The following is a 16,339-nucleotide window of genomic DNA, read 5'->3' as shown; positions in this document are numbered from 1 at the left end:
GTGTCACATGATTGCATCTCACAGACAGACGGGCAAGCAGTCTCCAGCCACAACCAGAAATAGGTTAAACAGGCTAAAAATATCAAAAAACATTAATAATTCAGCTTTTTTGCAAACCTGCACCTCAGAAAAAATAGCACACTTCTCTCTTGGAAGTGGCTTAATGGGTGGAGCGTGCACTGGATTATTTTTGTATTTCATGTTGCATCTCCCCTGGAGGGCGAGATGTATCCTAACCAGTGGGAGGGGTGGGAGAAGCATTATAATGTCATCAGCGCTAATGTCACAGATGGGGTCACAACACAGTCATCTGTTACTCCAGGCAAGTTCATGAACTTTTCAAAGTTTGAGAGATTTGCTTTACATATCATGACAATGGGAATCTGACAATCTATAGTTTGGATACATGCAAATATATATACATATATATATACACACATATATATGTATACATTGTATATACATACATATATATGTATGTGTGCAACAAATATCTTACAATTACAATTTACAGAATTAATCTGTTGGCAACTTAAAGGAGGCCATTCTACAAAATGTTTGAAATTCAATGAAATTTCATGATGAAACATATTTTTAGAGTTTCAGTTCAGTTGTTATATTCTCCAAAGACAGGTGCAGAGTGCAAATAACACCACTCCCTTTTTCATTTATTTATTTCAAAATACCCTTGGAAGCCAACCCCCTGAGGAGAAGAAGGCTTCTCTAAATATGTGACTTATCCAGATCACTGAAACCCAGCTGAACAAAGCGGAGGTGTCTGTGTGTTTGTGTTAAAGAGGCACCAGAGGACCAGCACTGAGGAAGACGGTGAATAAAGGTAGAAGTTGGAAAACAAGCAACTGTGTGACAGTTACTCTGTGTGTTTTAGTGTATTTCTAGAACCCCTGTTTTAAGTGGTGTGCATGTTTGTGTACGTGAGTTCATGCACACAAAGATGTGTGTTTAACAATGTGTGGAATCAGTTCCCTTAGGAACACTTTAACGTAAGAGCTTTTTACTGTGTATATACTCTAACAGTATACCATTACTGAATGCACATCAATACATACACATAGAAGCGCTTAACTAAAACTAGTTATGTGGGTCTCACTGAATGGTAGAGGCAGCGTGGTGATATTGCCAGTGCAAAAAATAATAAGTACAATCACATGCTTGCCCATACTCTCACAACAACCTGTTAATGATACCATTTGTTCCCTCTATTCATAAATGGAAGATGTTCTGAGACAGTGGAATATGTTTTTTTTTTAATCTAAGCTTGAAAAATGTCTAACATTTTTTTATAATTCACTGACCAGAAAATATTTAAAGAAGAAAAGACCTTGATTCTGCCTTTTTCAATGAACTCTCGATGTGATCTTCTTACTGAAAACACACAGATACACAAAAACACACGTCCCCGCTACCCATTGGCTAAATTCTAACGAGTTCCCTCTCCTGTCTGCAAGGCCTCCAATCCTGCCAGCACCAATTGGCTTCACGCTGACCAGTCCGCTCCACTCCAGCCCCCACTCTTGCCCACTCAACGCAAGCGCATACTGTACACACACAATCACACAGTACACTACATTCATACCCTGCCAACCCTCATAGAGTGTGGCATTGAATTATTCAGCTTTTGCAGCCGCCTAACCATCACACATGGAAGCCTAGCTGTAGATAATCAAAAAGGTGGATAGCATGCACTTAGAAGTATGAGTAAATATGTGACGTGTCCTTGTAGGCCTACATGTGTGTGTGCACACAAAGCCATGCAAAGGAAGGCTGAGCTATTCGTGGCATGCCGAGGAATAGTTCCGTGAAACACAAGCCTCACTTCCACAGTACAGCCGTGCTCTGCTCCTCGCTCTTCACACATCCTGTTATGGTTCAGTTGAGCCACTGTCACATTCACACAATTACACATAGAAATAAGGTAAACTCACACCTGCACATATACAGAGACATTGAGGCATTGGCGTGTACTCACACAGAAGACTAACAGTGCAGGTATATGCAGAAAAGGGCACAGTGGAACAGTGAGAGAGACAGAAATGGAGACAGAGGGAGACAGAGGCATTCATGAGTGGGTATCTACTTCAAGTGTTGACATTGCATGAGCCCACATTGGTGCGCCGGAGCATAATCTTCTCTCTGCTCTCATTGGGTTTTTAATGCGGGTGCTATTTCCATAAACCTGCCTCCTGAATCCCTGCCAGCCGCTTTTACTCCCCCCAGGTTGAGAAGTACTAATACTAGGAGTGAATGCATGCAGCAAACATATTTCCACCAATGCCTCTCCGAGACAATCACTGTTGTACACAATGCTAGCATGGCAAAAAGGGGAGGGTGGCATGTTTTCTTGTGTATATAGACTTGCAGCAGTGACTGAGATTATTTCCGCGGATGTGCTGGATTTGAGGCGTGGCAGTGAGAGAACAGAGAGTTTGAGGGGAGTGAGGCATTTATCAAGAGGGAGGGGTAAGGGTGTGTGTGTGGGGTGGGGTGGATGGGGGGGTAGTTAGTGTGAAGGATTCAGGATTTTGTCATGATGCTAAGCTTGGTGGAGTAAATCTCCTGCGGACTTGTGTAGAGAGCTGTGACACTCACGAGCAACACCAGCTGCTGTAGGAAGAGCCACTGTGGGCCTCATCTATCAGAAATTAATCTTAATGTTTTACTTGGTTGTAGAAAAGGACTGATATTTGTTTTTTACTGGTTAGAAATGCGCCCATGGTCACATGCACAAATGCGCTCGTATTGTTGTGTAATAAAAACAAGTGTTGCAGCTCTTACAGCAGCAAAGTAGAACGAAGCAGCACACAAATAATATATTCACAACTCAGTGTCGTGGGTGGCCTGTGATCACGACAAGCTGTCATGTGCACATGTTGTTTTTCCCACCTTTATACATTACTATCTGTATCCACATTGAGCTGGCTGCAATGCAAAGCATGTTTACCGTGCACATGCACACAAACACACACAACTAATAGAGCCAAGCAGAACACACCTGGTAAACTGTCAGAGCTTTTCCTATTCTGGGGCCAAACTTATGTCAGGCACTCATGTCCCCGAGGTTCCCATCACACTTCACTGCAGGAATCTATATTACAGTCCAGTACACTTCCATTAGGCCATACTGTTCCTTTCAGCTGCTAATGTGCAACAAGGGGACATGGATTATGATGTCCGAGAACAACAGCGCTTCTTCCAAATAGTGCTGGGTAGTTGTGAGTGTCTCTATGTGTGGGAAAAATAATGCTAGCGCCAGAATGTATATAGAAATAATCACAAATAACTAGATTCAGATATCATGGTATTATCATGGTACTCTGTATCTTATACATTACAACTTAATAAGAAACAAGTCTTTCAACCGTAGAGTTGTTTCTTCCATTTAATTTAATTTAATTGACTTAAGTGTCTCTGAAATAAACTCTATATGTGTTTCCCCTTCTAGTCAAGCCAGTGGTTAGTGTAAGGAAGCTGTGTGGGTTACTGTGTTTATATAGTGCTTTTCTAGTCTAGTTGACCGCTTATTGCACTTTTACACTACAAGCCATTTCATATGTCTTGCAACCATGAATATGCATATCTTTACATGTATGAGGAGCCCACTTATTTGGTCTCCAACCACAACCAATGGTCTTTTACTGTATTTCAATTAATGAATAACTGATTTGGTTCTCATTTGCTCATTAGTTCTGTTTGGAAATCATGGGATGATCCCGTAGCCAACCTACACATTTTGATAAATTGACCTCAACATCAGTTCAAGTCACCCAAGTCAAGTTTTTTTTCTTTATGGCTTTTGTGCGAGCCCACTCAATTCTTGTCTGGATCCAATGGCCTTTTGGCTGTTGCTAGGACTGAGATTTAAGGTCACGAATCAGCTCTCTTTTGGTAAAAAGAGTTGTCATAGAACTCTGGACAAATCATAGGGTTGTTATAGAGACTGGAAAGGGTTCAAGGGAAAATTATGTGAAGAACAGTGGTCTCACTCTGAAATTGTATATTAGTCTTCCAAGAGAATTTCTAGCGATGCCACTTTTGCTGGATACAAATGTGAACTGGTTTGGCTACATGTCTTGTAAGCTTGCCGTTGGTAGGTGACAAGGCGTGCCCATCAAGAAACATAAAACTGAAATTTCAGAAATGTAGAACGTATATGTAAGTGGTGTCCTTAAAGATAACATGGCAACATCTTATACTGGCAATTGGACGAATGGTGTCTGTAGTTACTCTTCACTGTTTTGCATTGTATTTGCATGTTATAATGTTCCACTTTCTTTGTTCCACAAACTTTATCTATGGCCACTATAGGTCAAATGCATCTTCGAAATTACTGATAGTGTCACTTTCTCTCCTTTAAGTTATCATCGTTAAGGAAAATAGCAACAATCTTTTTATAATTCCCTTTTTGTCAGATGGCCAAACTTTCAATTCACAGGATTTAAAGTATCTATGCAAACAAACTGACACAAAAAGGATGAACCAGATATTCACATGGAAATATTTGGAATTAAAGAGCCAGGGCATGTGAACATTTTATGAAATTTTAACAACTCATGAGATCAAGACTATGAAAGCAAATGACACTTTTTTTTAAGTCCCCAGCTCTACTGTTTGCTTTAGTCTGCTAAGAGCAACATGTAATTCTCCAAGCTGCTCCCACAATTTCTACCCTGGTGGTCGGCACTAAACTCTAACACACCGTTGTCACTTGTAACCACACGTGATGTTGAATCAACCATAACTAAAATCTGACAGGCTGTAGGTTTAAAGTTATTTGCTCTTGCCCCGCTGAAAGCAAAACAGAAGCCAGAGAATCAGAGATTCATTGTTTTGCCCAAGGACATTAGAGCAAACACAGATTTTGATCTCCAACTGGTATCTTACCTAAAAATACAGAACAGTACATCTCATGAAATTCAAGTAAGTGCAGGCTTCTGTCCATGTCTGTGCTGTCATTTGTGCCTGTGGGGGTGCTTGTTTGTGAGCTCTGCATGAAAATCCCAAATTTTGGTAGGTGGTACAATTTTCATACATCATGCTAGTCCTTTGAAACAAGTCCAGCAGGATTAGGGTGGTTTGGCATGAATTTGACTTCAGGTATTTAAAAAAAAAATAGATATGGATTAGTAACCACACTGGTTTAAGCCCCCCAACAAAATAGCAGAAACGTGGGGGTAAACAGCAAAATGCAGGCATTAATAACTCAAAACCCATCTCTGGAGAATTCTTAGTTTACATTAATTAAACCATAGCCCATGGCAAACTGCATATGAAGCAGGATTTTGCAAACAAACAAATTGCGTATCTACTTACCACCGAGCAGAGAGGCAACAGGGGTCATATTTCAAAAGACAGAAGAGCAGGTGGCTCAAGGGATAAGGACAAGTGGTGACATAGGAGACAGCAAAACACACTAGCACAGTACAGTATGTATTCTTTGTTTCTATTCTTTTTTGTGTCTGTTAGATTCCTCTTGTTTTCCCTTCTAAAACTCTGAATGTGTTGCTCCTGTGTCATGAGAAATGCTACAAAAGTTGTGTGTAGCAATTGTTGTTTCTATTTGCTGCTGCAGCATCAAGCATATACCACCCATGTTTTTGTGGACCGGTGTTTGTGTGTGGGAGTAAAGTTGATGGCAAGGGAACAGCAGAGTAGCCCCAGCCTGACAACCATCAATGTCTGGCTGTTACATTTCTATGACATCCTCTGTCTTAGGATGAGCAGTGGCAGCAGAGCACGGGGAGTGGGGAGAGACTGGAGGATGCAGGGTGGACAGGACTGGGTGGGATAAAGGGGGTAGTCATCTGTATTGCTAAAGTAACACTGGACGATACCAGGAAACATTGTTATTTCTCACATGGCAACTTTCACTTTACTGAAAGTGCATGTGAATGCAAGGCTGTGTTTTTATAGTTATTTAATTGTTACTTTTTTATCATCATTTAGTGTTTTGCTATCACTATGAATTGCTTAATAAGGCACTCCACTCAGAGGAGTGTCTGGATTTCTGCACTACTTTTAGAATAAAGCTGTTTTCACGCACAAGCTTTGGACAATTCTGGTAAAATCAAGTCTGAAGTCAGACCAACATATAAGAAGTGAACATAGCTACCTATCACTTTGTTAATTGCTACTATGAAGCCTTGAGTTTGAGTTTTGGCTGTTGCCATCTTGGGCTTTTTTGGATATAGATGTGACTATAAATTTGAAGTATATTTTAGGCCTAATATCTATCAAATCGTGGAAGTGTTTTCTAAAAGGCCACCAGTACACTCATCAAAAGGAGTGGATTTAGCTAATGACACCATAATGTCTGGAGGGAAAAATATATTGATTTAGTATTTAATGAGAGAAATTGACATTTTCTAAATGGAAGTCTATTGGAGCCAGAGATGTTATGAAGCCAGCATATATCAGTGGTATTACAATTTAATGGACTTCAGCATCGCTTCACTTTTGAGAGCAGTCACTACGTCATCCATCTTTTATATACATATTATCTTTCTAACTATCTACATATATATTTATATGTATGTGTGTATATATATGTATGTATACATATGTCAGAGATGTTCACTATTGTAACCTCTCTCTTGAACATACCGTACTTGTGTGGAGAAAGTTTGTATCCCCGTTCTTTCACTTAATTATCTTTTATTATTCAAAATGCAGATCAAAACAGCCGTATAATGCCCCCTAGCCTCACACTTGGCTAATTTGCAGAATAAATTAAACATGTTATTTTTCGAGGAAGCCACTGGAAAAATGTTCAAAGTTGGTCGTCATATTTGCCTGCTTAATGTCAGACATCTGCCCTTTGGCTGAGTTTGTCAGGCTCTTTGTCCTCCATCGGATGGGGTGTGGGGTGGAGGGATATAGAGATTTTTATCGCTGCCTCTACTTTGTGCAGCGTGGTCTGTGCACGTTAAACCATGCTGCTTCTTTAGAGGGTCACTTCTACCCACCCATCCTTCCGTCTGTCTAACTGTGTCATCATCTCAACATAAACAGAATTTCACATAGATACAGCTTTGCACAGAGGCATATGAACAAATAAATGTGTAAACTGTAAACTAATTTTATAAATAGAGCTTGCAGGTGAATCCTATCTCACAGGATACACTGGACTCTACACAGACTTTTTTTCCTGTTCAGTTTTCCAGAACTGTACCGCTTTCTATTTCTATTTCTATTTCTATTTCTATTTCTATGTCATTCTATGCTGTTGGTTAAAAGCTATGAGGCAGAGTGTGTCTGATCAATGCTTCAGAATATCCTCTTGAGAACAGACACATGGAAAAGTCTTCAAAAGGCTCAGCTATTGATTGAAAAGCTCTCCAGTATTTTTATTTTCAGGACTATGCAAACTGGTGTGCAACCAGTTGCAGATGGCATAGCTGACCACCACAGAGGAGAAAGAGAAGGGTCAGAAGAGGAGGAAAGAAAGGCAGAGGCTTACCCCTGGCAGTGTTTTCTGTTCATGGAGCGCATTCTGGGCCTTGATGGCTGACTCACGAGCGCAGTAGGTGAGAAATGCACAACCTGCAACAAAGGATTAGCACATATAACCCTGATTAGAATAAGATAAATCTTAAAAGCAGAGTTTAAAAAAAAAAGTCACACAAATAAATAGTACTTAGCACAATTATGGAACCAAACTGCATATTAGGTCCCATAAGCTATTAAAAACACAAACCTTGCAAACATGTTTCGAATAAACAGAGCAATGGTCATAAAAACAAGCAATCATGCAAGACGCCAGGTGACTTGTGGGTATTCTCCTATCATCGCAAGGGGAGAGGAGATTAGAGAAAACCACAGCAAAAAACATATGAGATGAACAGAGTATTATTTGGGTAAATTGTCAGGCCTCCTCATTCCTAGTGCTATGTCTTGTCCAGAGCTCCTAACAGTCTGGTCAGTGTCCTCACCATGAATGGTTGTGACAGCAGTGTAGATAAAAGAAACAGGATTGCGGGAGTGTATTGAGGCAGGGGAAGAGAAGAAGAAAAGGGTCAGTGTCAGGATCAGCTCATACTACTGACAGAGTAAAAGGCAGGATATAGTGTTAAACCCTCTGGAGTGAATGTTCAACTGCAATATGTAAGGTATGCTTTATATGTATGTATATACATATATAGCATACAGAAACATTCAAAAGTGTGGGCAGTTTGGGTAGTGGTACCCTGCTCTGCTGTGTGGTCATACCTGTACAAATATATACTCTTATGGAAAACTGATCACAAGGAAACCTTTCCTCCAACCGATGGGATCAGGAACAATACATAGATCAAGGCAAGAAGAGATTCAATTGAATACTAGCAAAAAATAAAAATGTTCATAGAATAAAGCAAAAAGCTAAAGATAAAAAGCACTGTGATCTTAAACACACCCAATGATCCACAATACACTAGAGGCACAAGCTGATAGTTTTGCCAGAGCCCTCATGGTTTCCCTGCCTTAACATCAGTGAAATTGTAGAGAGACTTCTAAAATCTATGTATGCAGGACAGCTTAAGACTCTTGCAGATCTAAAAGTATTTTGCAGAAAGAATGGCTAAACTCTCTCAAACTAAAAGACATTTTGCAGCCAGCAACTTTTTTTACATGCTGTGAACCCTGCCAAATGGTTTGTTGCTAAGCACTGACCGTGCAGGGGGCCTGAAATGTTTGCTTCAGGCTGCTTTTCTGTTATTTTTTTTATTTTGAAACTAAAAGATAGAAACAAAAACGTGATATGTCTTTTTATCTGAAAATTTACCTGCCACTGTCTAGACACGTTTACACCCATCAGCCTTGAACCAATGCAAAGGATGCATGTGCAAGCATCACACATCTGTACACTTCAGCGAAAGAGAAGAGAAGAGAAGAGAAGAGAAGAGAAGAGAAGAGAAGAGAAGAGAAGAGAAGAGAAGAGAAGAGAAGAGAAGAGAAGAGAAGAGAAGAGAAGAGAAGAGAAGAGAAGAGAAGAGAAGAGAAGAGAAGAGAAGAGAAGAGAAGAGAAGAGAAGAGAAGAGAAGAGACAGAAGCAAAGAGATGGGAGGAAACCAGATTGAGAATTGAGGCAATCATTTTGCCCCTGACTATCTAGATAAATAGATTTGCTTGTGTTCTATTAATGAGGTTCATATGGGTTAGCATGCATCATATTTCTGCCACTCTGAAGATAGTTTATTAGCAGTCATTGCATTCTGGATCTCATTTCATCAGCCAAATGTATTCAGTGGGTGGTGATGTATTAAATATCTTTACACGGACAATATTCCAATCCATTTTTCTTGTCTCTTACGAGATCACTTTTATTCCTCCACACACCATATTTTTTGTGCCTTAGCACACCATGGTTATGTCTCCACTGTAGCTTGAACAGGACGGAATCAAGAAGTCATTGATCCATTAGCCGTATGGAACTTTTTTTTTTTATCCTCCTAAAGCGCTCTGGATCGAGTGTAAGTGCTTGCAACATTTTACCACTACTATTTAAAATAACGTTTAAGCTGCTGTTTTTCATGAAGATTCTCCCTCTGCCTGGGTTAGCCTTGCTGCCCACTGCCATGCATTACGGTACATGAAAGATAGACAATGCAGCATGTCCGGGGTCAGGACCTTTGAGGTCATTGTGCAACCCACTCCATATCCAATAGTGTCCCAGCACCCCGAACCTAATGATTTCCAATCGCCACCACCAAGTAAATCACTCAGTCACTCACACTGCTGTCTAATGCACCATCTCTACTCTGCATCAACTTAAAAGACCAAGACTGCAGGAAGCCATAGTGTTGGGTTTCTTTAGTGGGTGAGAGTAAAAGGGTGGAATGGCTCGATTTTGGCTTTTATTTTGTTCCTGCTCTCACTGGGCTTGTTGTTGTTGATTTACTCGACAAACACTGCCCCATCTCTGAATAAGAAACAAGTATTTTGCATTACAATCACAAAGACGATTTATTTGTTCATGTGTAATGCACAGGGCATTGAGAATAAATTAATAACAACCACAACGCTGGCAAACAAAAGAGAAACATGAACTCCATTTAAATGTGATTCTGTGCTCTTTAATGTATGGCTTAATAAGAATTTGCAGGCCACGGGCGAAAAAGCTTTAACAACTCCATAATTGGAATCCAAACACGTACAAATTGCCAGTGCTGCATTGCATACCAAGTGCAAAAGTGTGTGTGGGGGAAGCATGATGAAATAGTTTGAAACACGACAAAAAGCCACTGTAATCAAAGCCTGCTGACACAGCAACGGGGGATACCGTCCCTATCTAAGAGATGATCATCTGACAAAAACCTAAAACGGCTTTATCTTACACAAAGATTTCAGCTTCAAAGAGAAAAAAAATCCTCATCCTCCTTTGCAGTCCTTCTCTTTTTCCTTCTAACCACACTTGCCTCTTATCACCAATGGTAACTCGATGGCTCTGGACTTCTATTTCTTAATGATATATCCTTAAGTGTGCAATGTTTGTACAGTGACATATGACTGAGTCCCTAAAGCTCCATAGAAGTGGCATGTAATTAAAGAGTGCTGCATGAGCAAAAACAAACAACAAAAAAAAATGGTGAATCTGATTACAATGAACAGTACTGATGTCCTGGCATCCCTGAAGGGTCCCTCCGTGGCCCTCCTGATGTGTGAGCCTGGTCCTATATCTGCTCCAATGTTCTGGTGTCTTGGGCCAATTTCATATGCGTATTCATGTTCGTTATTACTTATCACTAGTATTGTCATCAGTTGTGGAAGTAGTAGTGGAAGTAATTCTATTTTTGCTACTATTAGCAGTATAACCATCACTATTATTACTAATGTTGTTATTATTATCATTTTTAGCATACTGTATTAATTAATTTTTTCCTTTTGTTTTATTTAATATTCTCTTTAGTTGCTCATACACACTCACACTCACCCTCATCACACCACTCGCTTATTGCACACACACTTTTAACACTTTCATTGTAATGTTTTGCTTGGTCGTGTACCTTGTCACTTCTTCCCCATGTTCTCCTCTTATGTTTTGTATCTTTCTACAGATTTTGCATGAACAAATCAGAGAGGCAGAGGATGAACAGGAGACAGAGTGAGTAAGAAGTGTGTTCCCGCTCACGCATTCGTGTGTCCACTGGGTCTGTGAGCCAATGCCCCACTTTCTTTACCTGCAAGACCTGTTTTTGTCGGCTTGGTTCACATCTGTGAAGTCAAAATCATACAAATTGTATCAACTGGAGTGTAATGAATATAGGTTATAGGGCCAAAAGTGACAAAACAAAATTTGTAAAAAATTGTTCAACTCTTGGAGATCAGAAAGACAGCGTGACAAGTCTGTTTATCTGTTTATCTGACTTAACACTGTACAACTGCACACATACCTGTTTATCTGCTCAAAATGAGCCAAATGAGCCTACAGGGTCCCAAATACAGCTAAGAAATGGATTTCTTTAGGTATCCTGCTTTTGTTAGGTTTTATTCTTTGTTTACTGGTGTTCCCTTTATTCTGCTACTATTGTATGCTGAGTTAGTAGCTACTTGAATTCTTGATGTAAGAGCTTTATTTTTTGTGTTCTTGGTTCTTGTCTATGTTTCTGAGTTTGGTTTTATCTGTTGTTATTTGTTCATTTCTCCTAGATGTCAGTTGCCTTTGTCCTGCTTCAACATCACCATATCACCTGTTCCCTGTTGCTCATCACTCAGCTGCAACCGCTCACCTAATCACTGATTCCACTACATATGCCCCTTGGTTTTCAGTGTTCACTGCCAGATTCCTGACATCACTTGTGATGTGTCAGTCAATGTTTTACCATCTCTACCTTGAGTCTTTGGAATTTAGCTCTTGGATTGTTCTGTTTGTCTTTGTTTTAGCTCCTTCAGTTCATCAAAAGTATGGTTCTGTGCCATTTGGATAGTTTCAGCTCTTCCACATTTTAGTTCATACCTTTTATACCTTCAGTCTGCAAACAGACTGCTCTCTCAGTTTCAAACCCCGTGGCTTTGGCCATTTTATCTACTGTCTAGTCTTACAGTAAAGTACTGTAATATTTCCTTTTTTTCACAATTAAATATCAGTTGATTACAAAACAGAAAACATTTTTGACTAATCATGCTTAACAATACAGAGACGTTTATTTAATTGTGACTCAGTACTTAAACTTCTCAACCGTGATCATTCTAAATTAATTGAGCAGCCTTTTGACCTCTGTGAGCAAATCAATTCAAGCAAAGCATTTCTTTTTTCTAAATTTGGCAAATAACCATTAATTAACAGGATTGAATCAGAATGTAAAAGACAGGTTTGGCTCATTGTTTTTCGTTGTTGTTTTATTTTGTGTTTGTTTGTTTGTTTTGTTTTTCTCAAATAATGAACTACTTCAGCAGCTGATAAGCACCAGCAGAAACATGAAAAGATTAATTTACACCCACCACCATGATTATGATTATTGACTGCAGGCTGTGGTATCAACTGCAGCGGCTCAATATAAACGTCCTACTTCTATACTGGCACTGGGCATAAATCGTGTACTGCAGAATTGTCAAATGTCAATGCAAGTCCCAGGAGACTAGGCCGGTTTAAACCACAACCTCTCTCTTTTCACTCCACCTTTCATATCTTCTTTGCTCCTGTTCTCTCCATCTCCTTGCCCCAGAGGAGCCATGCTGCCCCAGTGTAATGAAAAAGTGTGAACTTGCTCTCACTGTGGCATTTCCGTGGTCAGAAAGTGTGAAGGTAGCAGAAACCAAGCCAGTCCTGGCACCGATCTCGCCCGCTACCTCACACATCATTTGCACTTTTTGGAAAATACTATCACTGTTGGTAGATTACTTGCTTACTCCATTTACTGCTGTGTGGGGCTCTGGGGGAACTGATGGGCTTGCAGAGGGGTTGGAAGCTGAAACACACATCATTCCCAACATCAGTGATACAATGTAATGATGACCTGAATCACTGCCAGGCAGGGAGGCAGGAGGCTCAGTGGTCCAGATTGACCATGAGGGCGGCAATCAGTTTGGTCTCAGAGAAACTTTGAACTCGTAACATCTCTTCTCAGCTTTGAAAAATACTCTTGTCGGTTTACATGCTAAAACAATAATACCAATATTCAGAGTGATAAAGGACACACAAGAAAGTTTAATAAAGGGAAACAGCTGAAGGCAGGAATTTCCCACGATAATCTCAGTCATTGTTCTGACAACAATACATTCTTTGCCCTGGCCAAATGGGCTCATAATGATTGTATAATAAAAGCAGTAGCCTAGTGGAACTTGTAAAGCTTAATTAAACCAGACAGTCATCTTAAAAGACACCAACAAGTGTGCTCATTTAAAACCTCCTGAATCCGACCTCATTCTTCCATCCTTCCTTCATCAAATCTCCCCATCCCCTCATCTCTGCTGCATCCAGCTCCAAAATATCTTTCATTTCTCCTTTCTCAATCATACCCCAACAGTTATCCCATCACCTTGAGCAATAAGCTGGGGTAGGATGAACGCTGCTGAGCACTGAAGAGCATCGGTTTCTATCATGAAGGCAAGAAATAGTCCCCCTCACCCTCCCTGGTATCCTCTCTGACCCCTGAGCAGGAAACCCTTAGCCATTGATTTGTTGCTACTTCCTCACATAGACTACACTAGCCTCCAAGAATCAGTCAAACAGATCCATAGGCAGCACATCCCAAAGGAGAGACTGTGTGTGTATAAGTGTATTTACAAAACGTATATATGTACATGTTACGGTGTGAAAGCAATGCTTAATGAGTGCGACAAAAGCAATAAACCTGCTCTAAAGGGGCCAAACATGTTTGAGAATCAATATAAGTGAAAAGAAGCCTTCATAGCCAAGCATTTTGATAGGCTGTGACGCCTTAACACTCACAATCTATTGCGTGGTACCGAGGTTAAATAGTTCTCTTAAGGTACAAGTGGTACTTCATATAAATCCAACTGTAGAGCATTTCTCTCTCAAGCGGCCATATGCACTTATGACTACATATAGTGAGTGCACCAGCATTGAGAAGGTTAAAACTGTACAGTTCCAACTTGTTCCCTGATAAAGATAAGGCTGTTTGGCAGCCAATGCAGTATGGAGGGGTGACATGATGTATTGCAGCTGGCAATTCCCCGCCCAAAGTCAGCCAGCGCTACTTCAACATGTGGCTAGATAACACTTATGATGCAGCACTTTGGCATCTACCACCGTTCTGTAGCCTTTAAAGTCAGCCTTGACTTTTGTAGACTAGCTGGGCACTTCATCCCTCTTTTGCCATTAAAGCAATGACCCGATCTATAAAGACATCTAGTGCCCTGCATCCCTGATGAACAGGCTAATTGACACCGTTAATGGATGGAGTTTCATAGGCTGTAAATAATGCGTAGGTTCACACTTACTGCCTCCTGCTGTGTTACTTTTGGGAGGTCAACAAGAGTTTACCTGCCAAGTGCCATCTCTCCAAGTCTTCGTTCCTCCTTCCCTCAAAGTGTGCTCCGACCAAGGGATTTACAGAAATCAATAAAAGTTTCTCTGAGCCCCCTGCCTAATTCAAAGTCAGAAAACTCAATCTCCTCCTCTTCATGAACTGGAACAACCGCTTCGAAAAACAAACAGGATTACAAGAGAGGAAATAATAAAATCATTTCCACCCGGCTCTCAACCATTTGGCTCGTGCTGCTCACAGTATAGTACAATACATTTCAATCTGTTAGAATAATGCAGAGTCTTCAGAGTCATCTTCTTCTAATGTATCTGACTGGCATATTTGATGGAATATACTAAATAAGATCTCTCTTCTCTCAGAGGGTGAAAGGCATTTCAACCTTTGAAACAGATCAATAGATCATAGCAAAGCCACAATCATAGATGACTGGCAGCTGCAAACTGACTGTAAACTAGGACAAGGATCAGGTTCTCAGTCCCTTTGATTTTACAAATTGAAAGTTACCTTTAAAGACACTGCTTCAAAGGCCCAGAGGTTGCTTGGATGGATTGGTTGAAAGAGGGATCAGGAAGAAAGATGTGAGAAAATGGGAAGAAAAAAATACCCAGACAAACCATAAAAGCACACATTCCTCATCACCACATATGTAGACAACATAAGAGAAAACGATCATTACATAGGACTTTACAAATAAACTTACAATGAGTCCTCTGCTTCTCATAGTTCTCCTTTCTATCAAATGCTTACTTTGAATTTAAAATGAGCAAACACATATTTTTACTTTTAACTTGCATACCAAATATTTTACTTGTCTCTTTTTATTTATCTCATGTCACCACTGGAGCTGTAGAAGATTAATAATTACCTCTAATGGTGTGACTAACAAGCAAGCACCAGGGTGTTAATTGCATTGACGTACATTTCCTAGTAACCACATTAAGCCCAGAGGATGCCAGAAATACTGTTCGCTAATGAAGAAGTGATCAAAGATGTACATAGATAGATAGATAGATAGATAGATAGATAGATAGATAGATAGATAGATAGATAGTCACACTAGCAGAAAACATCATCTAAACTTAATTCAAAAAGCAGACAAAACAAAAAAGAGAACCCATCAGCCATTAATTACTTTTAAACTTCTTCTCTTTTTTAATTAAGCCAGATCTACCGTTGATCTATACCCTGATCAGGTGCCATGTTGGAGCTCTTATAAAATTCATATACCGTACTCATTAAACCAAATTATCATTTGATCATCAAAAAAGAAACACAAATTCCATCTCTCATCTCACTATTCTGCAATATCTGGCAGGCAATTTGCTCTTATCACACAAAGAGAAAAAATGTGGATGCGACACATCTCCAGTACAAAGCCTCTAACCAGTTTGTGTCACTGGCAATAAAGCACAGAGACTGTTGGCCACAGTGACGCTCCGTCGGTGAGAAAAATACAGGAGGGAGTGATTGAAGGATGGAGGGAGAGATGGCAGAGTGATGGAAGGGACAGTGTGTAAGGGGAGGTGGGGGAAAGGCGCTGAAAAGGACGGGGACAGAGCTCTGCAGTCGCCAACAGATGCTCCCTCTGTGTCTCCCCCTCACTCCGTTCCTTCTTTCTGAGCAGTGCTGGAGCAGTTTTTTTTTTTTTTTTTTGGAGGGGGTTAGGCTGGCAGGCAATCAGTGATGTCATGCCAGCAGTGCAGCGATGGCAGCTTAACCTATTTTCGGAAATACCACAGAATTTCTATTTATAATCATGCTGAGCAGCATGTATCTTCACACATGGATTTGATCATTCGTAGACATTTTTTTAATTCTAAAATGTGTCTTCCTTACATTTTAAGGTTTGAATAATATCTTTAGATAACAAGGCTGATCATGTAACTTATAACTCA

At 40.1% G+C, this 16,339-nt stretch overlaps 1 protein-coding gene across 5 annotated transcripts in view; it reads right to left on the bottom strand.

Moving 5' to 3' along the window:
- Positions 1-16,339, bottom strand: part of celf5a (cugbp, Elav-like family member 5a) — a 181,036-nt gene that overhangs the window by 157,496 nt on the left and 7,201 nt on the right. For all 5 annotated transcript variants that reach the window (XM_072389750.1, XM_072389752.1, XM_072389751.1 and 2 more), the window contains exon 2: positions 7,478-7,560. In XM_072389750.1, coding sequence (XP_072245851.1) covers positions 7,478-7,560 — 83 coding nt within the window. The remainder of the gene's footprint in view (positions 1-7,477; positions 7,561-16,339) is intronic.

This window comes from Leuresthes tenuis, unplaced genomic scaffold (genome assembly GCF_036924035.1).
Source record: "Leuresthes tenuis unplaced genomic scaffold, fLeuTen1.0.hap1 SCAF_7, whole genome shotgun sequence".
Classification (NCBI taxonomy): Eukaryota; Metazoa; Chordata; class Actinopteri; order Atheriniformes; family Atherinopsidae; genus Leuresthes; species Leuresthes tenuis.
This window is presented reverse-complemented; position numbering and strand designations above follow the sequence as displayed.